This window comes from Acomys russatus, chromosome 1 (genome assembly GCF_903995435.1).
Source record: "Acomys russatus chromosome 1, mAcoRus1.1, whole genome shotgun sequence".
Taxonomy (NCBI): domain Eukaryota; kingdom Metazoa; phylum Chordata; class Mammalia; order Rodentia; family Muridae; genus Acomys; species Acomys russatus.
The window spans coordinates 66149262-66174981 of NC_067137.1; the positions used below are offsets into that span (position 1 = coordinate 66149262).

Genomic DNA, 25720 nt, shown 5'->3' on the forward strand with positions numbered 1-25720 from the left:
AGACCACAAGAGAACCATGATCAGGGCCACTGGAACCCAGAGGCTTCAGCAGTAATGTGTCTGGCTGATTTCCAGCTTCCAGGCCTATAAGCGGTGATGACATTAGTCTATTAGACTACTGCTGCACCCAGAACTGGCAATTCCGATGTGTCACTTTACACGCCAGCGAAGATCTACATTGCTCATTTATCATTTCACAGTAACTTACTTAGCATTCCGAAAAGGGGTTTAGTGGCACTGTCATTAGATGCTTGAAAACAAACTTAAAAAGAAGAGTAAAAAATGCACAAAGAGAAATGGCCAGAAAAAGAGAAATAAAGGTGTTGGGCATGGTGGCGCCCGCCTTTAGTCCCAGCACTAAGGAGGCAGAGGCAGGAGGATCTCTGTGAGTTGCAGGCCAGCCTGGTCTACAAAAGGAGTCCAGGATAGCCAAGGCTACACAGAGAAACAAACAGAGAAATGAAGGTGACAATAATACAAGAACATGTATTCTCTTGGACAACTCTCAGAATACTGATAAGGCCTTTGAGTATTCTTTTTTTGTTTTGTTTTGTTTTTTGAGACAGGGTTTCTCTGTGTAGCCCTGGCTGGCCTGGAATCACTGTGTAGACCAGATTGTTGTGGAGCTCAGAGAGATCCACCTGCTTTCGTTTCCCAAGGGCTAGAAGCAAAGGCATGCTCCACCATGCCTGTTTTATTTTATTATTTATCTTTTTTAGTTTGTTTTTCAAGACAAGTTTTTTCTGTGTAGCCTTGGCTTCCCTGGAACTCACTCTGTAGATTTGGCCCGTATTTGTCTTATTTTTTGAAGAAAACATGAAGGGGTACTGGAGAGGAGGCTCACAACCATTTATACTGGGATTTGATGCCCTCTTCTGGCCTGAAGATGTATATGCAGGCAGAGCACTGCATAAAATAAACTGCTCAGCACACTTTCTCTACAAGAAATGGAAGTTGTAAAGAAGGTACATGCTGAAAAAAACAAAAAACAAAACACAAAATAGAGTAGGCTAGTAATGACTGAGGCCTTATAAATAATAATTTTCAAAATATTTATATTGTTTTTAAAAATCATATTCCCTTCCTACTACTAAATAAGGTTTTAGATCCTCAATTTTCAAAGTCTATTTAAATAATTTAAAAATCTGATTTAAAAAATATTTAAAATTTTAAAAATATTTTTAAAATAGCTGGGCATGGTGGCACATGCCTTTAATCCTAGCCCTTGGGAGGCAGAGGTAGGCGGCTCACTGTGAGTTCAAGGCCAGCCTGGTCTACAAAGCAAGTCTAGGACAGCCAAGGCTACACAGAGAGACCCTATCTCAAAAAACAAAAACAAAAACAAAACAAACAAACAAACAAAAAAAAAACACCTGACAATAGAGACAGCTGCATAAATTCCTGAAGACGCTCTGCTCATGACCATTGGCAGAGACAGTTATGACTTAGCCTGGATTTTTCAGTCACTACGGTGAAATGGTTAAACGAATGGATATCAGAGCTCGAGTACACAGTTAACAAAAGTAACAAAAAGCCCATCACATACGCCTCCAGCTCCTGTTTCATCTTCGTGAATTCCTCCTTTGTCATCGACCCTTCTCCTTCTCCAAGCTTCTGCAGTTTTTCCCGTGAAGCATCAAAATCAGGTCTTGGTGGTGCTGGTGGGATCTATAACAGCACAAAATAACTAACTTTAAGGAACCAGTACATGTCTTTTAAACATTTAGAGAGAGAGACAGAGAGAGAGGTGTGTGTGTGTGTACACGCGCACACACACATATTTAGGCATGGGTAGGGGTCAGAGGACAGCTTGCAGACTTGGTGCTTCCCTTCCATCACATGACACCCAGGGATCAAACTCGGGACTTCAGGGCTTGGTAGCACACACATTTTTTTTTAAAAACCTGATAAACCACCTCACCAGCCCTGTTTCTTTTCTTTTTTTCACGATTGTACCATGGTATCTAAAGATGGTGGCTTTAGGACTCAGCAGACTGATGCAGAATGGCTGTAAATTTGAGGCCAACCTGGCTTACCTGATACAGCTTTTATTACAAAGTTAAACCCTGCCACAAACAAAACAAAATACAACACTGTCTTGATAGTGCCAAAGTATAACAAATGAACTAAGCACCAGAAATGCTAAAACTTAGATTAGAAAACTTCAGTAGTTCTAGAAATTGAGATCTGTAAGTTCTACTCGAAGTGGCAGTGCAGACCTTCATTACCAGCACTTGGGACGCAGAGGCAGGCAGATCAATGTGAGTTCAAGGCCAGCCTGGTCTACAAAGTGAGTTCAGCACAGCCTAGGCTACACATAGAAACCCTGCCTTGATAAAATTAGAGAGAGAGAGAAAGAGAGAGCGAGAGAGAGAGAGAGAGAGAGAGAGAGAGAGAGAGAGAGAGAGAGAGAGAGAGAGAGATGTACTTTGGGGTAGTAGTGGCATATGTCTTTTATCCCAGCAGTTGGGACACAGAGGCAGATGGAGTTCTATGAATTGGAGGCCAGCCTGAGTTTCAGGACAGCCAAAGCTATACACAAAGAAACCCTGCCTCAAAAAACCAAAAATAAAATAAAATAGCCTTTGCACTAATGTAGATTCCTTTAAGAAATAAAAATAAAAAAGTGTACCATTTTTTTTTAAAGTGCAAAAGATTAAACACAAACATTGTGTTGTTGAGATAGGGTTTCTCTGTGCAGCCCTGGCCATCCTGGAAGTCACTCTGTAGACCAGGCTGGCCTCAAACTCAGAGATCCACCTGCCTCTGCCTTCCGAGTGCTGAGAATAAAGATGTGTACCACTACACCTGGTTGGGACTTTATTTTTTAATTAATGATTACTATCATCCAGCACAAGGTATTAAAAGGGGTCCAAGATTACACGAATATATCTGAAGCAGAAAGATTTTATTTAAAACTTAGACAACAAGCTAGGCTTGGTATCAAACACCTTTAATCCTAGCACTCTATAACTCTGAGACAGCCTGGTCTACATAGAGTTTAACACAGGCCAGCTAGGTACAGACACACACACATATACACCCCTAGGTAATAGCCAATTGGAGTACACACCAAAAATAAAATAAAATAGGTAGTTCTCAGTCAGGAATAGTGGACCATATAAGCAATTCTAGAAGGCTGAGGCATGAGGGCAACAAACTCAAGGACAGAGAGAGGAGAAATAAGAGGTCAAAGCCAGCGTTTTTTGCACAGCAAACAGGCCAGCCTTGTTTGAGATTTTGACTTAAAAGACAGTGGTAGTGCTGCTCTGGGAACGTACAGAGAGTGAGAGAGTGAGAGACCCTGGAATACCTGCTTCTCAGTGGATGTCTCCACCAAACTTCCCCCTTCAGGGATCAGAAACTCTGCAGAAGAGGTGATTGTAATTTTGTAGAGCCAGAGGAGACAAAGACACCAAGGAGTAAGGCCTTCTAGACACAACAGGACTGACACACATAAGAGCTCACAGACTAAGCTGGGCTATGGTGGCGCACGCCTTTAATCCCAGCACTTGGGAGGCAGAGGCAGGTGGATCCCTGTGAGTTCGAGGCCACCCTGGTCTACAAAGCAAGCCCAGGACAGCCAAGGCTATACAGAGAAACCCTGTCTGAAGCCCCGCCCAGCCCTACCCCTCCTAAAAAAAAGAACTCACAGACTGTGGCAGCATGCACAGGTCTAAGCCAGATGAGGTCCCAGCACTGATAGGAGGAAGTAGAGCAAACCAAGAAACTAGCTCTAATTGATAATCTCTCTCAAAGGAAAATTAGTTTTCTCCAGTAGAGTCTCACTGGGTGTACAAATCACACTTAAGCAGGCACCATACCCAGCAGCAAAGTGGCCAACACAAAAAGATCTCAATAGTATTTTTAGATTTGTTTTCTATCATGTTTTGTCTGGGCAGTCTTAACCTTAATTGTCTTTCACTTATATAATGTGGTTTCCAATCTGTGTGTGTGCGTGCACACATGTATGCATGTGCACACATACTCTTCTCGTGGCCCCTCCCTGTTTGTTTTTGTCTGTTCTCTAAAAAGAAAGGTGTGGAGCTGGGTGGGTGGTGCATTAGGGACAATCTGGGAGACGTTAAGGGAGGGGAAACCAATTAGGATTTATTGCATGAAAAATTATCTATTTCAATTTTTTTAAATAAAGATCAAATAAATACTATCTTTTTAATTTAAAAAATTGATGTGTATTCGTGTATTGCCTGTGTGTATGTCTGTGCACCAGCTGTGTGCCAGATGGCCACAGGAGCCAGAAGGCGGCACAGGATCCCTGAACTGGAGTTCTAGGTTGTGAGCTGCCATGTGGGTGCTGGGAACTGAAATTGGGTCCTCTGCAAGAGCAACAAGTGCTCCTAACTGTTGAATCATTTCTCCAGTCCCCTTAAATAAATAAAAAATTGAAAAAAAAAAAAAAAACTGCTATGAGAAAAGGGACAGAGTCAGACAGCATCCGGTACAGTTCTGCATATATACATTAAACAGGAAGTACCATGTCAAGCAAAGGGTATATAAAGATAAACAAGACTGTCTTAATCGATGAGGAATATTCAGCCTCCTGTTAGAGAGAGTAGAAAAATGGCACCATCATACAAGAAGAAGGGGAAAGATGGAATTAGAATGCAAAGAGAAGACTTCACTATTGACCATTCCCTAAATCAGAGCTGCAGAAGGAGACACAGGTCAGAGGGCGCTGGGCTCAGGCTGGAGACGCATACAATCCAACAGCTGATGAAGAACAGCCACTTGCCCTCGATCACAACATCTTCACAACCTCTAAGTGTCTGTCCACTCAGGGCCCCCAAACCAAACGCTCTGTATAATTTTCCTTGGTTATCTACTCTACTACTAAGAGTAGGCATCCAAGTTGAGAAGGGCTCATGTCTACAACCCTAGCGCTTGAGAGGCAGAAGCGTCACCTCAACTCCACAGAGTTCTAGAGCAGGAAGGGGCTAGGCAAAACAGCAACACTCTCTTCTGAAACAACAAAGAATTCGAAGTCAAGTAAAAAGGTGTAACATTCTTAAAGTAAGATAAGACAGCTCAGGATAACGGGGGCAGACCAATGCCTTATAGGTAGCATTTACAAATTACATCTGTTATTAAAATGATAAATAAAACCACTTGAGGGGCTGGAGAGATGGCTCAGAGGTTAAGAGCACTGCCTGCTCTTCCAAAGGTCCTGAGTTCAATTCCCAGCAACCACATGGTGGCTCACAACCATCTATGATAAGATCTGGTCTCTTCTGGTGTGCAGATGTACATGCAGGCAAAATACTGTATAATAAACAAACAAACAAATCAATCTATCTTTTTAAAAATGCCTCAGGCTAAGATAAATTTTTAAAAAATATTTATTTATTTTATGCATAGGAGTGCTCTATCACATGCACATCTGCTTGCTAAAAGAGGGCATCAGATCACATTACAGATGGTTGTGAGTCACCAGGTGGTTGCTAGGAATTGAACTCAGGACCTCTGGAAGAGCAGACAGTGCTCTTAACCACTGAGCCACTTCTCCAGCCCCTAAACTAAATTATTAAAAAAAAAAAAAAAAAAAAAAAAGCAAAAGAACACTTGAGTTTCTTAAATGCTTTAGAATATGGAAGCTCAGGCTGGGGAGATGCTTAGCAGGAAAGACACATAGCACTCTTGCAGAGGACCCAAGATCAGTTCCTGATACTGTCGAGTGGTCACGGCCACTAGAGCTCCAGCTCCAGGGACATCCCAAGTCTCCAGCCTTCACAGGCGGCTGTATTCACGTGCACCCCTCCCCCACATATGTAATAAAAATAAAATAAGAACTGGAAGCCAGATACAGTGGTGCATACCTGTAATTCCAGCACTCAGGGAGGCAGAGGCAGGTGGATTGCTGTGAGTTCAAGGCCATCCTGGTCTACAGAGTGAGTCCAGGACAGCCAAGGCTACATAGAGAAACCCGGTCTCAAAACAACAACAACAACAAACCAAAACAAAAATCCAAAACAAAAAAACCAGGCGTGATGGTGCCTGAACTCAGGAGGTAGAGGCAGGCATATCTCTATGAGTTCGAGGCTAGCTTGGTCTAGGACTGTCAAGATAACACAGAGAAACTCTGTCTTCAAAAGCTAAAAAACAAACAAACAAACAAAACAAACCCCCCCAAAAAAAAACAAAAACAAAAACAAAATCAAAACCAAAGCCAAACCAGAGCTGGAGAGATGGCTCAAGTTCGGTGCTCTTCCTAGCACCCGTGCCAAGCAGCTCACAACTTCCTCTAACTCCAACTCTAGGGCACCATTTCTGGCCTCTGTGGGCACCTGAACACAAAACACCTAGATGCATGCACACCCAAAAATATATATTAAAAAGAAAGTAAAATCCCAGTACTTACAATGTAACCTGCATAGTCTTCATTCTCAACGAAGGAATCATGAAGCCAGATAAATTCCTCATGTTGTCGAACGACTGAAAATTCATTTTGTTTAAAATTTGGCAATGAGCTCTGCAAAGACAGCAATTCTCTTGAATAAAAGCAAAATCGTCCTTGGATAATTGTTTGAAAAACAAGTTAAGAGGCATTAATATATTGTACTGCTATTATCACTTAAAATTTATATTGTTAGCTGGGTGTGGTGGTCCTCACTTTTAGTCCCAGCAGACAGGAGGCAGAGACAGGCAGATCTGGTAATTGAGGTCAGCCTGGTCTATACAGTGAGTCCCAGGACAGCCAGAGCTACATGGTGAGACAGACAAGTCAGACAGACACAGAGACATACAGAGACACCTAGAAATTAAATTTATGTCTAGGTTCTGTGACAATTTCTAAAATCATGACATGTCACTCTTCCAGCCTGGTCTATGCAGCCTGTTCCCAAACAGGCAGAACTACGTACCATCTCCAAAACATAAAACAAAACCCACAAAAACAAACAGAAAGTAACTTCCCTGACCTTATTTGTTAACGTAGCAGTCAATGAAGACCTACACCAATACATTCAAAATTTAAATTACAATCAACATATTACACAAGTAACAGCATTTCTAACGGAACATAATAAAAAGTTACACATTACCTTTGTGTGAACAGTAAATTTGACTTTATCCCTTTCACTGAGCGCGTCCGAGATGTCCACCTGCAGAGCGGCATCACTTTGGAGATCTACATTTATTGCTTTAAGCTTAAAAAAATAAAAAAAGTACAGCATAAGAAAAAATTTCATTTTATGTGATGTGTGCGCAAGTGCCTGCGCGTATTTATGTGCACCCCAAGCATGAAGGAGCCCACATGGGTCATGAACTACCACGTGGGTGCTGGAAACTGAACCAGGGTCTGTGTAAGAGCAGTAAGTAGCCTTAACCAATGAGCTGTCTTTCCATCCCTCTTTAAAGTCAGGTTGGCATCAAACTTGTGATCCTCCTGCCTCTGCCTTCTGAGGGCTGGATCCAAAGGTACCTATCACCAAACCCCATTCTGTGTACTTTTATGTAATTTCACTTCTTCCAACAATAAGACAACACAAAACCCAAGCAGGGACCAGGCACGCATCTCTGTGGTCCTAGGACTCAGGAAGAGGCAGAATGGTGAATACAAGACCAGCTAGACCCCCATCTTAACCTCCACCACTAACAATGTAGGGAATCTTTTTCCTTTCTGTTTTCGGTGCTTTGAAGCTTTTTAAATATTTATTTTTAAAGTATATCTTGGATTTGGTCTACATGTATGCCTGTGTGAGGGAGTCAGATCCACTGGAACTTGAGTTTCAGACAGTTGTGAGCTGCCATGTGGTTGCTGGGAATTGAACCCCGGTCCTCTGGAAGAGAAGCCAATGTTCTTAACCACTGAGACATCTCTCTGGCCCTCTGGTTTGGTTTTTTGAGACAGAGTTTCTCTGTGCAGCCTTAGCTGTCCTGGACTCGATTTGTAGACCAGGTTGGCCTCAAACTCACAGAGAATGTTACTTTGTTTTTTAACAAGCCACTTTTTTTTCAAGACAGGGTTTCTCTGTGTCGCCTTGGCTGTCCTGGACTTGTTCTGTAGACTAGGCTGGCCTCAAACTGCCTGCCTCTGCCTCTCAAGTGCTGGGACTAAAGGTGTGTGCCACCATACCCAGCAAAAAGCCACTTTTCAAATAATTATTGTGGCAGGCTGGCTAATGGCTCCCAAAAGGTATCTGTATCCAAATCCCCGCAATCTGTGAATGGGCTGTATGTGACCAAAGGACTCTACAGATATGATTCAATTACGGTTTTTCCAGATAAGATTATCCTGACTTATCTAGGTGTACCTTAAATTTTGAAGGACAAACAACCTGGCATGGCAGTCCCTGAGCTCTGGAGACAGAAGCAGGTGAAACTGTCTAAAAGCAAGAACCTCTTTTTGAGGACAACTGAGAGAAGACAACATGTCTGCAAAGATCAGAGCATCGCTGCCACCAGGATGGATTGCAGGCAGCTACTTTCAAGTTGAGAGAGAAAGGAAAAGACCCTACAGGGCTCTAGAGTGAAGTCACCTGGGCCTCGGGGCTGGAGTGCAGATTTCTAACTTCTATCCTTTGGAATTGTGAGACTAAATTACTGTTGTTTCGACCCATTTGTGGAGATCTGTTGCAACACCCTAAGCAAACTATAGTTTGGAGAATAACTTTGCATTTCTCTGTTTTGTTGTTTTTTGGTACAGACATGTACAAGCTGGGGGTGGGCGGGGCGGGATGCCAGCACTGACCCTTGCCCGTGGTTAGCCAGGCCTTTCCGGCTGCTTCTTATTAAAGGTGTGCCACATCAACACAACAATTCACTGGAGGGTAATCTGCTATAGTGTTTCAGTGCATTTCCCCCCCTGGGTTTTTTTTTTTTTTTTTTTTTTTTTTTGGTTTTTTCGAGACAGGGTTTCTCTGTGTAGCCTTGGCCATCCTGGACTCACTTTGTAGACCAGGCTGGCCTCGAACTCACAGCGATCCGCCTGCCTCTGCCTCCCGAGTGCTGGGATTAAAGGCGTGCGCCACCACGCCCGGCTCCCCCCCTGGGTTTTAAGACAAGGTTTCTCTGGGAAGCCCTGGCTGTCCTGGAATTTGCTTTGTAGACCAGACTGACCTTACACTCACAGAGATCTATCTGCCTGCTTCCACCTCCCAAGAGCTGAGGCTAAAGGGCTGCACCACCACTGACAATCTGGTATGTGTTTTTATGCTACAGAGTGGTGAACTCAATGAACATTTTTATATTTTAATATACTTGAAATAGATCTTTCAGTTAATGATAAAGCTACATTTTAACTACTTTTTTTTAGTATTACACAGAAAATTTTCATTCCTTTTATAAAAAAGATTTATTTATTTATTATTATGTATACAGCGCTGGGCCTGCATGTACAACTGCAGACCAGAAGAGGACATCAGCTGGACCGCACGCCTTTAATCCTAGCACTTGGGAGGCAGAGGCAGGTGGAATGCAGTGAGTTCAAGGTCAGCCTGACCTACAAAATGAGTCCAGGATAGCCAGGGCTACACAGGGAAAGCTTGTCTCGAAAAACAAAACAAAAAACAGAAGAGGACATCAGATCTTATTATAGATGGCTGTACGCCACCATGTGGTTGCTAGGAACTGAACCTTTGGAAGAGCAACCAGTGCTCTTAACCTCAAAGCCATCTCTCCAGCCCCTAGGTTTTATTAAGGGAAAGACTTAATGCAGATCCTGTGATCACTAGCTGCTGATTATTATTATTGTTGTTAAAAAAGTTTTTCAAGACAGGGTTTCTCTATGTAGCCTTGGCTTTCCTGGACTTTCTCTGTAGACCAGGCTAGAACTCACAGATCCACCTGCCTCTACCTCCCGAGAGCTGCCACGCCTCTACCCCACACCCACACCCCACACCCACCCCAATTAAATTTCTAATTAGACTTTAACTGGTTTAATCTTTATTTGGACCAATAAACTTTGTACTTTTAGTTAGAGAGTAGGTTAAACATTTGTGCTGCTGTTCATAAGAAAGAGAAGGACATGAAAATTAAGCAACAGAAATACAGTATCATTTTAAAAAATGTAAAGGCCAGGGAGGTGGCACACAACTTTAATTCAAGCACTAGAGGCAGAGCCAGGTAGATATCAGAGAATAAGGCCAGTTTGATCTACACAACAAGCTCTGTCTCAAAACATACACATCAATCAATCAATCAATCAATCAATAAAATAAAAATTTAAAGACCTTGGGCTGGAGAGATCACTTGGCCATTGAAGAGTACTTGCTGAGGAGAAGAGTTTGATTTATAGCACTCACATGGTGGCTCCTAACCACTGATAACCCCAGAAGACCCAATGCCCTCTTCTGACTTTCAGAGGTACCTGCACTGCAGGCATTTGTACAAGCACATAAACACATACTGAAAAACAAACTTTATAGGCAGGCGTGGTGGAGAACACCTGCAATCCCAGCACTCGAGAGGCAGATGCAGGCAGATCTCTGTGAGTTCTACAAGGCAAGTCCAGGACAGCCAAGGCTACACACAGAAACCCTGTCTCGAAAAACAAAAAATTCACTAATAATAATTAATTAATAAACTTTGTAATAATGATGATGATGATAATCATTTAAAGACCATTAGCCAGGTGTGGTGGTGGGGCACACAAGTAATCTCAGCTCTTGGGAAGTGAAATCCTGATGATCACGAGGGCAAAGCCATCTCCATCTGTACAGTAAGCCGAGGCTAACCTGTGCTCAAGACCCTGGCTCAAAGCACCAGAACATAAAAAGAAAAGAGATGCTGACTGGTTGCTGGTTGGTTGAGTCTCCATTTGTAACTACTTGCACAAACACATCCTTATAGAGTAGTGAGATGGCTCCATAGGTACAAAAGCTCAATACCAAGCCTGTGACAGAGTTCTGGTCCTGGATGCCATCTGCACCCAGGGGGAAGGCAGAATCAACTCCAGCAAGTTGTCCCCTGACCATCACTACCACCATTATCATACATACACAAACACATACACACCAAATATATTTTTCAAATGTGTTTCCTCTTACTACGTATCTATTTGTGTGTGCCTACACACACACACACACACACACACACACACACACACACACACACACACACACACACACAATGCACAGTTCCCTCCAACTATGTTGGCCCTGGATTGAATTCAGGACATAAGGCTTAATAACAAGCATTTTTACTTTCCCCTTCAATTGTCTTATATATTCTTGGTAAAGAGATGGCTCAGCGATCAAGAGTACTTTCTGTTCTTGGACCCATGTTCAGTTCCCAGTACCTACATAGCCACTACAACTGTCCTTAACTCCAGTTCCAGGGGATCTGCCACTCTCTTCCTGCCTCTGCTGGTACCAGGCATGCACAAATATAATTACATACACGCAGGCAAAACACTTATTCATACACATTAAATAAAAAATAAAGCTGGGGATGGACAGATGGCTCAGCAGTAAGAACACTGACTGGTCCTCAAGAAAACCAGGGTTCAACTCCCAGTACCCACATGGCAGCTCACAAATGTCTGTAACTCCAACCTTCACAAAGACATACCTACATGCAGGCAAAACACCAATACACATAAATTAAAATAAACAAACAAATCTGTAGCTGAGTATGGTGGTACATGCCTTTAATCCCAGCACTCGGGAGGCAGAGGCAGGAAGATCCCTGTGAGTTCGAGGCCAGCCTGGTCTGCAAAGTGAGTCTAGGACAGCCAAGGCTACACAGAGAAACCCTGTCCTGAAAACCAAAACAAAACAAAAATTAAAGTAAGGACCAGAGAGATGCCTCAGCAGTTAAGAACACTGGCTACTCTTCCAGAGGTCCTGAGTTAAGTCCCAGCAACCACATGGTGGCTCACAACCATCTATAATGGGATCTGATGCCCTCTTCTGGCCTGAAGGGGCACATGCAGACAAGAGTGCCCACGTACATAAATAAATAAATCCTTTAAAACAAACAAATGCTGAGTATGGTGGCGCATGTCTTTAATCCTAGCACTAGGGAGGCAGAGACAGGTAGATCTCTGTAAATTTGAGGTCAGCCAGGCTATAAAGAGAGTCCAGTACAGCCTGGGCTACACAGAGAAACCCTGTCTCAAAAAACCAACCAACCAACCAAACAAGCCAGTTGCTGGTGACACAAGCATTTGGGAGGCAAAGGCAGTTGAATCCCTGTGGGTCTAGCCTGGTCTACAGAGTGAGTTCCAGGACAGTCAGGGCCACACAGCAAAACTCTGCCTTAAAAAAAAAAATCAAAAATTAATTAACTAAGTGTGGGGGCTGTTGGTACATACCTTTAATTCTAGCACCCAGGAGGTGGATCTCTGTAAGTTTGAGGCCAGCCTGGTCTACATGGTTGAGTTACAGGCCAGCCAAAGCTACATAACGAGACTCTGTCTCAAAAAACCCAAAATAAATAACATGTAGAACGAGAAAACTGGCTCCTGTAAGTTGTTCTTTGTCTGTCTCCACCTGAACACCCTGGCATGAGTGTGCCCTTTTCCTCCCTTACACACAAAATAAATACATGTAATCTCCTTTTTTTTTTTGGTTTTTCGAGACAGGGTTTCTCTGTGTAGCTTTGACCATCCTGGACTCACTTTGTAGTCCAGGCTGGCCTTGAACTCACAGCGATCCGCCTGCCTCTGCCTCCCGAGTGCTGGGATTATAGGCGTGCGCCACCACGCCCGGCGTAATCTCCTTTTTTAAGAAAGAAAAAAAAATGCCATAATGAAATCTATTATTATGTATGCTAATAATAAACTTTTTTCATGTATTTTATGTACCAATCTTACCATAATTTCCCTACATATTATGTCCATATAGCCAAGTCTATAATTTTTACTAACTTGATCAAGTTGCCATCATTTGTTGGTATAAGTGAGCGTCCTAATTATTCCAAGTTGAATTTCACCCAAACATATACACAGAACAGTCTAGAATGGGTGCTAATTTCAATTATATATGTTTACCTTTTAAAAAAATAAAGTGGCCGGGCGTGGTGGTGCACACCTTTAATCCCAGCACTATGGAGGCAGAGGCAGGCGGATCGCTGTGAGTTCGAGGCCAGCCTGGTCTACAAAGTGAGTTCAGGATGGCCAAGGCTACACAGAGAAACCCTGTCTCAAAAAACCAAAAATAAATAAATAAATAAATAAATAGAAATAAATAAATAAATAAAATAAAGTGCTTTAAAAACGAATAAAAATAGGAGCTGGAGAGGCATCTTAGTAGTTAAGAGCATTCATTGCTCTTGTAAAAAACCCAAGTCCAGTTCTCAGCACACAGGTCACAAGGTTCACAAAGGCAGCCATCTACAGCCCCAGGGGATGAGAGCACTCTTACAGCCTCATGGGCTCACCCCATGCTAGGACATACACACAACATGTAGGTAAAACAATCAAAATCAATCTTGCCTGGTACTCACTAGATTCTCTATCCCAGGACTCTCTCACAGTCTGCCTTTCTTTCTTTTCTTTCTTTCTTTTTTTTTTTTTTTTTTTTTTTTTTTTTTGGTGTGTGTGTGGTTTTTCAAGACAGGGTTTCTCTGTGTAGCTTTGGCTGTTTGGCTGTCCTGGACTTGCTTTAGACCAGGCTGGCCTTGAACTCACAGTGTCTTTGCCTGCCTTTGCCTCCAAGTGCTGGGATTACAGGCGTGTGCCACCTTGCCTGGCTTCTTTCTGGTAGCACTCCTCCCTTTCTCTCAGATTCTACAATATTCTAGATCAGTATTCAGGAGTTAGTTCATTTTGGTGACAACACAAAGGTTAAGAGCCCAGACCCTGAAGCTAAATAGTGTGTCTGACTACAGCTCCTACTAGCTGTACATGACTGTAACCAGTTGTTTAATCTTTCTGAATCCGTGTAAATATAGGCACAGAAATAATGCAAATATGTGTGCCAGGTTTTGTTTTGGTTTTAATTTACTAATGTATTATTATTTAATTTACTAATGTATTACTAATACATTATTACTAATGTATTATTTACTAATGTATTACTAATGTACTAATGTAATTTACTAATGTATTATAGTACTAATGTACTATACCATTATAGATGGTCCTGAGCCACCATATGGTGACTGGGAATTGAACTCAGGACACCTCTGGAAGAAGTCAGTGCTCTTAACGCGAGTTATCTTTCCATCCCTGTGCCAGGTTTTAAAAACAGAATTTCCAGGCAAAGAAAATGTGTGTGTCGAACACCCTACAGCATTGGGACGCATACACATAGTAGACAGGTGTGGAAGTGCTTCCTAAAAGACAAGCAGACCAAGTCTGTATGGGGTGGGAGGGGTATGCATTGGCCAGCCACAAAGGGTTGATAAACACAGCATAAGATGTTTGGGTCTTCCTCCAAAAGAAATGGAGTACAAGGAAGTAGTTTTGGAAAGTGAAATGATTTAATAATTTTAATTATGAAACTCTAAGTAAACAAAAAGGGTGCGTGGAAAACAGAAAGACCGTACTGCTACAATCCAGAGAAACACCAAAGCTAATAGGTAAAAAAGTAGGGCAGGACCAATGAGCTGCCTCAGTGGATGAAGGCACCGGCCACTTGTGCCAGTTTTTGTCAACTTAACACAAATTAGGAGTCACTGGAGAAGAGCAAACTTCAACTAAGGAACTGACTCTATCAGACTAGCCCACTGTAGGTGGAGCCAGTCCTACTCAGGTGAGCCTGGGCTGTGTAAGTAAAGCTGCTGAGCAAGTCAGAAAGCAGCATTCCTCCCCACCTCTGCTTCAGGTTCCTACCTTGAGCTCCTCCTGCCTTCCCTCACTGATGGATTTCATACCCTATAAGCCAAATAAAGCTTTTCCTTCCCACAGCAGGTCACTCAACAGCGCGAGCCTGATGACCTATCTCTGGAACCCCATGTAAAAGTGGAAGGAAGAACCAACTTCATGGACTTGTCCTCTGGCCACCATACTTTCTTTCTTTTTCTTTTCTTTTCTTTTCTTTCTTTTTTTTTTTTTTTTTTTTTTTCGAGATAGGGTTTCTCTGTGTAGCCTTGGCCATCCTGGACTCACTTTGTAGACCAGGCTGGCCTTGAACTCACAGCGTTCCGCCTGCCTCTGCCTCCCGAGTGCTGGGATTAAAGGCATGCTCCATACTTTCAATAACAATAAACAAAAGCTTTAAACTTTTTTTTTTTTTAAAGATAGAGCAAATATTTCCAAGGTGAAGTTGGGCTCAGTGATGGTTCTGATACGAGGAGATATGTATGATCCAGAGTTCTTTGCACAACTGGAAAGTGATAACAAGACAAGGAATGCAGAGGAAGGGTAGGACTAGGAGGCCAGATGATGCAACTGACCAACCTAAAGTCATTTTTTTTCTTTTTCTTTCTTTTTTTGCAGGGGAGGGTGAGCTTTGAGACAGGGTTTCCCTGTGTAGCTCTGGCTGTCCTAGAACTCACTCTGTAGACCAGGCTGTACTCACACTCAGATTTGCCTATCTCTGCCTCCCAAGCGCTGGAATTAAAGGCATGTGTCACCACTAAGGAACTCTAAAGTCTTTGTTTTTGAGACAGGGTTTCTCTGTGTAGCCTTGGTTGTCCTGGGCTCCCTTTGTAGACCAGGCTGGCCTCAAACTCAGTGATCCGCCTGCCTCTGCCTTTGCCTCCCCAGTGCTGGGATCACAGGCGTGCGCCACCACACCCAGCCTAAAGTCATTTTTTAAAACAGCATGCCATTTAGAATTGAAACCACATGCTAAGAGAACTAGGCCATCACTCTGATATGCACTGCACATCAAAACAAAGTTCACCCAGTTCAAAGGACTCATTTGTTTATTAAATAATATGTCACTGTCCTTTATTTCTCTGTGTGTGGCCTCTGAAGAGGTGGGGCTAAAGAAAACAAAGCTTAGCCAACAGCTTCCCATACTCTAAGGCTTTGCTTTGTCTTTTAACTTTTTTTTGGGGGGGGCAGGGGTTAAGTCTCACACTCCAGGCCAGCCATCCCTCTGCCTCAGTTCTCCCAAAAGCATGGGCTACAGGTATGTATCACTACATCCAGCTAATTATTACTTTAAGCCTTCTTTTTCGCTACTGAAAACATTTTCTTCTCATCAGAGCTGATAAAAATACCATCACGGAAACCTGTCTGCTTTTAAAGACTTACTTTAAACTACTGGCTTTAGTTTTACCTACTTATTGCCCTATATGCCTGTTATTTCTGAATCTTTAATGTCTCTTTTTGCAACACAAATCAAATGTTCACTTTATACTTTTCAAAAACTGGGTGTGGTGGTTCACATGGGCAGTCCCAATACAGGGAAGGTGAGGCAGGAGAACTAGGATTTGGGGTGGGGCTACATAGGGAAACCTATTTGAAAAACAAAACAGAAGAAAAGAGTCAGAGAGGAGGAAAAAGAGAAGAGGTGCAACGCCTCAGTGGGTGAAGGAGCCCAGCCAACAACTTGATAGAAGGAGAGCCAACTCCCATTAGTTGTCCTCAGACCTCACACGTGTGTCCCCCACAGAAAATAAACACCAAAGAAATACAATGTGAAGGTAGGTGATGGAAAGCAGGAAGGTTCTCAGTCAATCTTCCTGACGTTGCAACCCTTTAATATAGGTCCTCATGCTGTGGCGAACCCTCCAACCAGAACACTATTTGTGTTACTACTTCATAACTGTTATTCTGCTACTGTTGGGAATCGTTCTATAAACATCTCTGTTTTCCAATGGTCTTAGGCAAACACTGTGGAAGGGTCCTTAGATTTTTTTTTTCCCCCAAGAGGTCATGAACCACTGATCTAAAGTCTAAACAAGAACCACCATGCCTTAAAATCTGACTACGGAGCTGGTCATGGTATTGCACATCTTTTTGTTTGTTTGTTTGTTTGTTTGTTTGTTTTTCGAGACAGGGTTTCTCTGTGTAGCCTTGGCCATCCTGGACTCACTTTGTAGACCAGGCTGGCCTCGAACTCACAGCGATCCGCCTGCCTCTGCCTCCCGAGTGCTGGGATTAAAGGCGTGCGCCACCATGCCCGGCTGGTATTGCACATCTTTAATCCCAGCACTCAGAAGGCAGAGGCAGGTGGCTCTCTGCGAGTTCAAGGCCAGCCTGGTCTACAAAGCAGTTTAGGACGGCCAAAGCTACACAGAGAGACCCTGTCTTTTTTTTTTTTTTTTTTTTTTTTAAGTCCTAAAATAAATTGAAACAGTGGTTGTCCTCTCCAACCAAGAGGTTCTGATTTAGTTAGGACAAGGACCCCAAAATATTTATTTTGCTTTTCAAACACACCAAGTGATTCTGGTTTGGTTGGACCTTTTTTGAGATAGGGTCTTGCTTTCTAGCCCAGGGTGGCCTTGAACTGGTTGGCCCTCGTCCACTTCAATTTCTAGAGTGCCATAGGAATGCACTACGTCATCCAGGACACCAGGTGACTCTGATGCAAGTCTTTTCTTGGGCAGGGGTTGAGATAAGAGCTCGATTTGTAGTCTACGCTGTCCTAGCACTCTCTATGTAACACAGTCCACCCTGGAACTCAAGGCAATCCTCCTGTCAAATGCTGGGATTACAGGCACACCCTACTACAACCAACATGATAAATGCATTTCAAGAATGCTTGAGAAACACATGTACTAGCTGGCAGAATCAAGGCATTAAAATCCAGCTCTTACTCCATGTTGTGTGACCCCAAACTACTAAAGTTCTTCACAAGTTTTCAATTTCTCAGCTATAAAGGGGGTACAGTAAAGATTTCACAGAGGAGCCAGCATGATGGCTCACAAGTAAAGGTGCTTGCCCAATGACCTGAGTTTGCTCCCAGGGCCCACACTGTCCTCTGACCTCCATAAGTTTGCCATGGCATACATGCCCCCATATATACACACTCACTCTACTTCAAGACAGGGTTTCTTTGCATAGCCTTGGCTATACTGGGTAGACAGGTAGATGAGGCTGGCCTCAGCCTGCCTTTGCCTCCCAAGTGCTTGGATTAAAGGTGTATGCCACCACCACTCCAGCCATACATATGCTATATAAATAAATGTAAAAGGAGAGAAAACCAGGCTTCAGATATTGACTGAACAGTTTGCACAGTGCTTTTTTTTTTTTTTTTTTTTTTTTTGGTTTTTCGAGACAGGGTTTCTCTGTGTAGCCTTGGCCATCCTGGACTCACTTTGTAGACGAGGCTGGCCTCGAACTCATAGCGATCCGCCTGCCTCTGGCTCCCGAGTGCTGGGATTAAAGACGTGCACCACCACACCCAGCTGCACAGTGCTTAATATATGTCCAGTTATAACTGCTGATTTACCAGTTCCACAGCACCAAAATAAGAAAGAACTGGACAGATGTACACAGCTATCACTACTTCCTAAAACAGTTCTTTTTGGAGATTTAGGCTTTTAAAAAAAAAAAAACATTTTACTTCTTTTTTATGCATGAGGCATGCCACAGAATACATGCAGAGGCCCTAAAGAGGGCAGCTCGTGAGAACTGATATTTTTGTTTTTTGTTTTCTTCATCATCTGCATCGCAGGGCTTGAACTCAGGTCCTCAGCCTCAGTGGAACCATCTTGCAGTTCAAAATTTATAACATGTTTTCTTTCCACTTAGGGGAGGGGAAACCAAACCCAGTCACATAACTGTGCTGTACAAGCTCTGCTCTTGAGCTACACCTCCAACCTGTGTTTGGTTTGAGTATTTGTTTTTCCTCTTTCATACTAAAAATTTTCATCCAGGGCTATTAATCCTCCTTGGAACCCCTTTCACTCTCTGGAGTCTTTCTCACATTTCCTTAATAAATCAACATTTGGATTAGGTGTGGTGGCACACCAGGCCAGCCTGATCTACAAAGAGAGTTCCAGGATAGCTAGGGCTATTACACAGAGAAACCCTGTCTCAAAATAAATAAATAAATAATCAATCAATCAATCAATATTTGCTCTACTAAATATAAATAAATAAAATCATTTTCACTTACAACATTCTACACTAACCCCCTGGTCAGCTGTGCTTTTTGCTTCCTCTCCCTCTAATTTTCAGCCATGTGGAAAGTTCTCAGACATATCATCCAAGTACTTTGTGTTCTGTACACAAATCTTATGAAGGCAAAAACAAATTATGCATTAGAAAACATTCCACCTTTCATGTCACTGATGTAAAAACATTTTTTACAAAATTAACACTTTTGACAAACAAATCCTGTTTGCTCTTTCTATTCTATTTTTTGTTTGTTTGTTTCAAGACAAAGTTTCTCTGTGTAGCCTTGGCTGTCCTGGACTCACTTTGTAGACCAGGCTGGCCTCGAACGCACAGAGATCCACCTGACTCTTCCTCTCAATCTGGGATTAAAGGTGTGCGCCTCCCCTGCCTGAACTGTTTGCTTTTTATGGTACATAACAAAAGACTTTTTTTTTTTAATCTAAAAAAGACTACATGCTCTACAAAGTGAGTCCAGGACAGCCAAGGCTACACAGAGAGACACTGTCTCGAAAAATCAAAAACAAAACCAAAAAAGACTACATGCTTTAAGAACAACCAGTTTAACTGAACTAATTTCTTTCATCTTGTTTCTCCTATTTTATTTCCAGTACCAAGGATTGAGGTGAAGGTCTTATGCATGCTAGGCAAGTACACTCACCAGATTTACAACCCCAGTCCTTTTCCCTTAAAATTCAAAATATGCCAGGCAGTGGCACATGCCTTTAATCTTAGTACTGGGGAGGCAGAGGCAAGCAAGCATCTGTGAGTTCCAGGCTAGCCATAGCTACAAAGTAAGACCTCCCAACATCAAATAAAACAAAACCCAGAACACAATTAGTAAATTCTAAGTGTCTTATCCAAGAATTACACACACACACACATACACACACATTTTTTTGTAGTAACTAGAGGTTTTAAAAATCAGAAATCATATTCGTATGAGTCTTGGTGAGCCTATATCCATAGTATGAGACTTCATATAGAAGCTCACATCCCATGCTCTTGGGTGTGTCTGTCTGTCTGTCAGGGGGAGTGGCTCTTTCTCAACTGTCATGCTTAAGCCTGTGTTAAAATATTGTCTTTATTGAACCCTAACCTTGACAAGCAAGATGGCTCAGTAAGTAAAGTGCTTGCTGCGTAAACCTAACAATCTGAGTTTAATCCCAGAACCCATGTAAAAGGCGGAAGGAGAGAGCTGACTGCTCTAAATTGTTCTCTGTAACAGAATACATGTACAACGTGGAAGCAGCAAGGGGATTATCTGGAGGAAGAAAAGGGATCAGCAGTAGTGTGTGCCCCTCTGCTTCAGGGGCTGGTGAGATGGCTTCAGGACTCAGAGCACACTGTTTTTACAGAGACCTGAGTTCAATCCCCAGCATCCACAGACTGCTCCCAACCACCCGTAACTCCAGCCTCAGACTGTGATGCCTTCTGACTTCCACAAGCATCTGCACACAGATGCGCGTGCACATACACACAGATATAGAATCCTTAAACTCCTCTCTTCCCAGGGTCTTACTAGTTAGCCCTTGCTGACTTGGAATTGGCTATGACTCTAATTCAGAGATCCACCTGCCTCTGCCCTCTAGAGTGCTAGGATTGGAAGAATAAACCATCATGACCAGCTCATCAACTCCTAATGTCTTTCCAACAACAACGCCTGCAATGTCTAGCTTCTATCTCCAACACCTGTATCTCTCACATTGTTTAGGATGAATAAAAGCAAAATGGAAAACAAAAGTAAAAACTAGGCTGGGTGGCATGCACCTGTAATCCACACTTGGAAGGCAGAGGCAGAAAAAATGCCTTAAGCTCCAGGCCAACCCAGGCTACATGGAAACGTATCTTAAAAAAAAAAAAAAAAAAAAAGCCTAAAAAGTAAGTGCGAGCTGTTAAATGCCAAAATGGTAGGTGACACTGGAACTTTGCTTACTGGCAATCACACATCACTATCAGTATTTTTCAATTCAGCACTTGTACAAGTCACTACATGCACTGTTACCCTTCACTAAAAGACAAATGAGGCGCAGGGAGGGAGAAGTCAGAGCTTTATACAAGGAGCTGGGATGGGGAACAGTGGGGGGTAGTCAAAGGATACAAACTTTCAGGTTCAAGTTCTGGATACTTAATGTGATTAATAATAATGTATACTTGAAACTTGCTGAGCGTAGACCAAGTATTCTCATCAGATAGAAACTGGGTGAGGTATATGCTGATTAACTTGACAATGGTAATCATTTCACAACCTCTACAAGCATGGAAATACCACGCTGTACATCTTAATTATATAAATTATTGTTTTCTAAGTCAAACTTCAATAGTGCTAGAGATGGGAAACAATACCCAGAGAACCTTTAAATGGAAGGAGATTAGGGGTTATACTAGAAAAAGTAAAGCCACCGAGGGCTACCTTTACAAAATCTGTTAGGGCTCAACTGAGATTTGCTGATTGCAAAAAATCATTACAAGAGTAAATTTAGACTAAATCCATACCATTCGGCAGAAAAAAAAGGGGAAACGGGGTTCCAGAAAGCCACAGAAAGAAGATTCTGACGGTACCACCGGGAAGGTCGGAGAATGGGTTTCCTGGGCCAAGGAGTCGAGGATGGGGGCGTTCCAACCCGACCTCCATCCACCTTCGCCACCCCACCTGCAACGGGGCCTGGGAAGAGCAGAGCTCCGCATAGGAATGGATCACTTGCCCAGGTCAAGAAAGCGGCCGCGGGACCCGCGGGACCCGCGGAACCGAGAAGCACGGGACCCCAGGGAAGAATGGCTGCAGAAGGGCGGGGCGCACCCCGCGGAGGTCGGAAGGGCGGCGCAGGGCTCAGGCCACGGCGGGGATGGGACCGAGGGTCCAAGGCGAGAGAAGACACAACTTACTCCGCGGTCTTCCTCCGAGAGGAAGTCGGGGCCGTCATCCAGGCCTTCCTGCGGAGTCGGCGGGCCCGGCACACCGAGGGAGAGGAAGGGAAGAGGGAGACACAAAGAGAGACATTAGCGCCCGGCCCGCGCCGTCCCCGCGCCCGCCGCCCCCACCGCGCGCCCCGAGTTCGGCGCCGCCGTGAACACCCACCATCATGGCTGCTCCGAGTCCAGGGCTCGCGCAGACGCACAAGCAAGGCCACGAACCGAGCGGGCCGCGCGGGTGGGGCGGAGGGAGGAGCCGAGGGCCAGTCCCGCCCCCTGCCCGCGCGCAGGACGGGGTGGGGGGTGAGGGGGTGGAGGACACAGGAATCTTTGAGTCAGGTAAGAGGACCCAGAGCAGTAGTCACAGCTCCCTGCTGGCCAGCTCAAAGCTTGGGAAGGCCCAAGGGCTCCTGGGAGAGCTGTCCACTTCCCTTACCCCGAGGGCCCCAGAAAAACTGTGCAAGCACCCCCCGGAAGCCACAGTAAATGTTCTTTTCATTGTATTGAGCTACTTGATGATTAGTCACCATTAATACCATATTGCCTGTGGAAGTTTCAGGAACCAAGAGCCTGCGCACAGTTCGCAGACAGGGGCTATAATCAAGCTTTTACTGCTGGGGAAGTAATAAATACCTCAGTTCGGAGTGCTAATGACTGAGCACTCATTAAAAAAAAAAAAAGAGCTGCTCTCATTACTGCTCTCATTCTTGCCTTTATACTAAGAACAGTCCTGAGACCTAATCTAACTGTTCAGCTGAATAGCACCAGACACTTCAAAACATGGAAATCAGCTGGGCATGGTGGCATAGCTTTTATCCCAGCACTCAGGAAGGCAGAGGCAGGCGGAGCGCTGTGAGTTCAAGGCCAGTTTGATCTACAAAGTGAGTCTGGGACAACCAGGGCTATTACACAGAGAAACCCTGCCTAGAATAAACAACAAAAAGGAAATAATTCCTCCGCCCAGCATGATAGTTTAGCAGTGAGGAAAAGTACTTGCTGCTAAGTCTAGTGACATGAGTTCAATCCCCAAGACTGACCCACAAGGTAGAAAGGTACTAGGGGTTGTCCTTTCACACACACACACACACACACACACACCACAAAATAGGGACTGACCCACAAGGTAGAAAGGTACTGCAGGTTGTCCTTTGACAGCCATCCATATACAAGAAAAAAACATTTCTAACACACTATCCCTCACCTCTGCAAAGGAACGCCCAAGCAATCCTTGTGTCCCCATTGATTTAATGACGTCATCACTTCAAAGGTTCTAACCAGAAACCTGTCCTATTCGTATCCTTCATCTTCCTCACTCCTCACATGCAAACAAATGCCACCTTCCTTCCCACACAGGTACATCTATGTCTCCATCCCCTGGCCTGATTTCTCTCCCCAGCCCTGGCCTTACTAGCACCCCAACCTTCCTGGGCCCCAACAATGACACTCTAATTTCAGCTTAGAAGCAGTTACAGAAGAGAGTGCAGTGCCCCTTATCATCAATAATAAATCTGGAATGTCAGATTTAAAAAAAAAAAAACCTCCAAGCAAATGGCTGTGGTGCCTATTAGCAAGTCACAGTGAATGCAGGCCTCCAGGCTCTCTCAGCATTCCAAGTGTCTGTTCCAGAGTCCATGCCAGTGTCCTGGCCCCGCCCAGCTCGGTTCACCATGCTCCCTACCTAAACTCTGCAGCTCCTGGGCTTCCCTCCCCATGGCTTCTCATTCCTGTAAGCGATTCTGGCCCTTGGTTCTCTTTCTGTCTCCTGGTCCTCTTGGCTCTCTCTTTGCTTTGTTGGATCTCTCCTCTTGGCTCTCTCTTCCCTTCCTCTTTCACTCTCCTCACCCCATCCTGACACCTCCTCTCCTGGCCTGGTCCAGGCTTTTGGCCATGTTCAGTCTTTCTCTTCCTGCTCTGGGCTCTTCCAGACTCCTCAGGCTGTACCCTCCCCTTCTTCTCTTGCCCTCAGACTTGTGATCCTTCTGCCTCAGCCTCCTAAATGCTAGGATTATAGATGTGTTCCATCACTACTCAATAGCTCCTAATTTTTCCATATTGTACACAGATACTGTTGTTATCCTACAACAGAGATGTGGATGACTTCTTTTCCTTTTTTTTTTTTTTTTTTTTGAGACAGGGTTTCTTTGTATAGCCTTAGCTGTCCTGGAACTCACTCTATAGACCAGGTTAGCCTCGAACTCACAGAGATCTGCCTGCCTCTGCTTCCCAAGTGCTGGGATTAAAGGCACGGGCCACCATGCCCGGCCCCTCTCAGTTATCTTAATGAGCCACCATCACTCCTTAATGGTCCAGACTGGTCAGTCTACAATTCTAAGCCCTTCCTACTTGAATACCTCCCTACCTTGCCACATCCTTCACCCTATCTCACTGAGTTGAAGCTCCTAAGAAATGGCAAATTTGCTAATAATTCCGTGCAGTTATTTTGTATGCCTGGAGAGTTGAGCCGGACTGTTCCTCCCCAAAATGGTGTGAAGGAGGACTTTACATTTCGTCTTTTGTTTCTGTTTTCTCGAAGCATTGAATGGCTACTAAAGAGACCTTTAAAAATGTATCACCACGGGACTGGAGTGATGGCTCAGAGGTTAAGAGCACTGGCTGCTCATTCTGAGGTCCTGAGTTCAATTCCCAGCCACCACATGGTGGCTCACAACCATCTATAATGACATCTGATGCTCTCTTCCGGTATGCAGGTGTACATGTATTATTATGTATACATAATAATAAATCATAAAAATTAAAAACAAAACAACATGTTTGTGTGTATGTGCACATGTATGTATACATGCAGAGGCCAAAAGACAACCTCCGGTGTCCTCCTAAGGAAGGCTATTCACTTCTATGGCACAGGGTCTTTCTTCGACTGAAGCTCACTAATTAGACAAGACTGGCATCCTAGCAAGACGCCCTCCTCAAGCATTGGCATTACAAACCGGTAACTCAGGTTCTAGGGATAGAAGTTACTTCTGAAGCCACCTCCATAACCCCTAAAATGGTGTCCTAAACTTCGAGCCATGAAGTAGCGTGCTGTATCAATGAGGAATGATAAACTATCAGGAGAAACGTTTTAGTGAGCCAAGCATATGTGGTGGTTCACAGTGGTAATCCCAGTACTTCGGAGGCTAAGGCAGGAGAATTGCCATGAGTTGGAGGCCCAGATAGCCTACATAGTAGTTCTAGGACAGCCTAGGCTACATGTGAATCAAAAAACCAACATTGTAAGTCTAAAAGGCAGTGGCAGGAAGATCAGGACCTCGAGGTCTTCCTCAGCTACACAGGGAATTTGAGAGCAGCCTAAGCCACATGGGATCCTCCCTCCCTGCCTCTCTCCTCGCCTCTCCTCCCTTCAGCCCTCAGCCCCCTTCCTCCCCACTTTCCCCTGCCACCCCCCCCCCCCGCCATACACATACCTAAAAAGGGAGTTCTTAAATGATTTGTTAACAACTAAAAAGTGCTAATTTGTTTGTTTTGGTTGAAGATAATGGTACCTGTAATGAGTAGGTTTGGAAAGGGGTGTGGGGCTACAGCTAATGAGCCGGGTTTGTGAACAACTCACGGAAGAGTCATGTTTGTCTGTGAGGATGAAGGTTGAAAAGGGTCATACAGAAACACTTCAAATGCCTCAATTACTTTTTCTTTTGTTGTTATTGTTTGTTTGTTTGCTTGTCTTTTTGAGACAGGGTTTCTCTGTATAACAGCCCTGGCTTTCCTGGACTCAGTAATTTTAAACGTCTTACTTATCAATATTTGAGTGTGATGTGAGGGGGTGTGCCACAGTGCACATGTAGAGGTCAGAGAACAACTTTTGGGAGTTGTTTCTCTCCCTCCACTATGTGTTCAAAGCCCTGAACTCAATATGTCAGCTCTGCGTGGGAA

The 25720-nt window shown here is 43.8% G+C and overlaps 1 protein-coding gene across 1 annotated transcript in view; it reads right to left on the reverse strand.

Annotated features, from left to right (window-relative positions):
* Positions 1 to 22065, reverse strand: part of Snx6 (sorting nexin 6) — a 40580-nt gene extending 18515 nt beyond the window's left edge. The window contains exons 1-5 of the mRNA XM_051146159.1: positions 21996 to 22065; positions 21803 to 21850; positions 7059 to 7163; positions 6377 to 6487; positions 1547 to 1668 (exon numbers count right to left, since the gene is read on the reverse strand). Coding sequence (XP_051002116.1) covers positions 1547 to 1668; positions 6377 to 6487; positions 7059 to 7163; positions 21803 to 21850; positions 21996 to 22001 — 392 coding nt within the window. The 5' untranslated portion in view covers positions 22002 to 22065. The remainder of the gene's footprint in view (positions 1 to 1546; positions 1669 to 6376; positions 6488 to 7058; positions 7164 to 21802; positions 21851 to 21995) is intronic.
* Positions 22066 to 25720: the final 3655 nt, after the last annotated feature.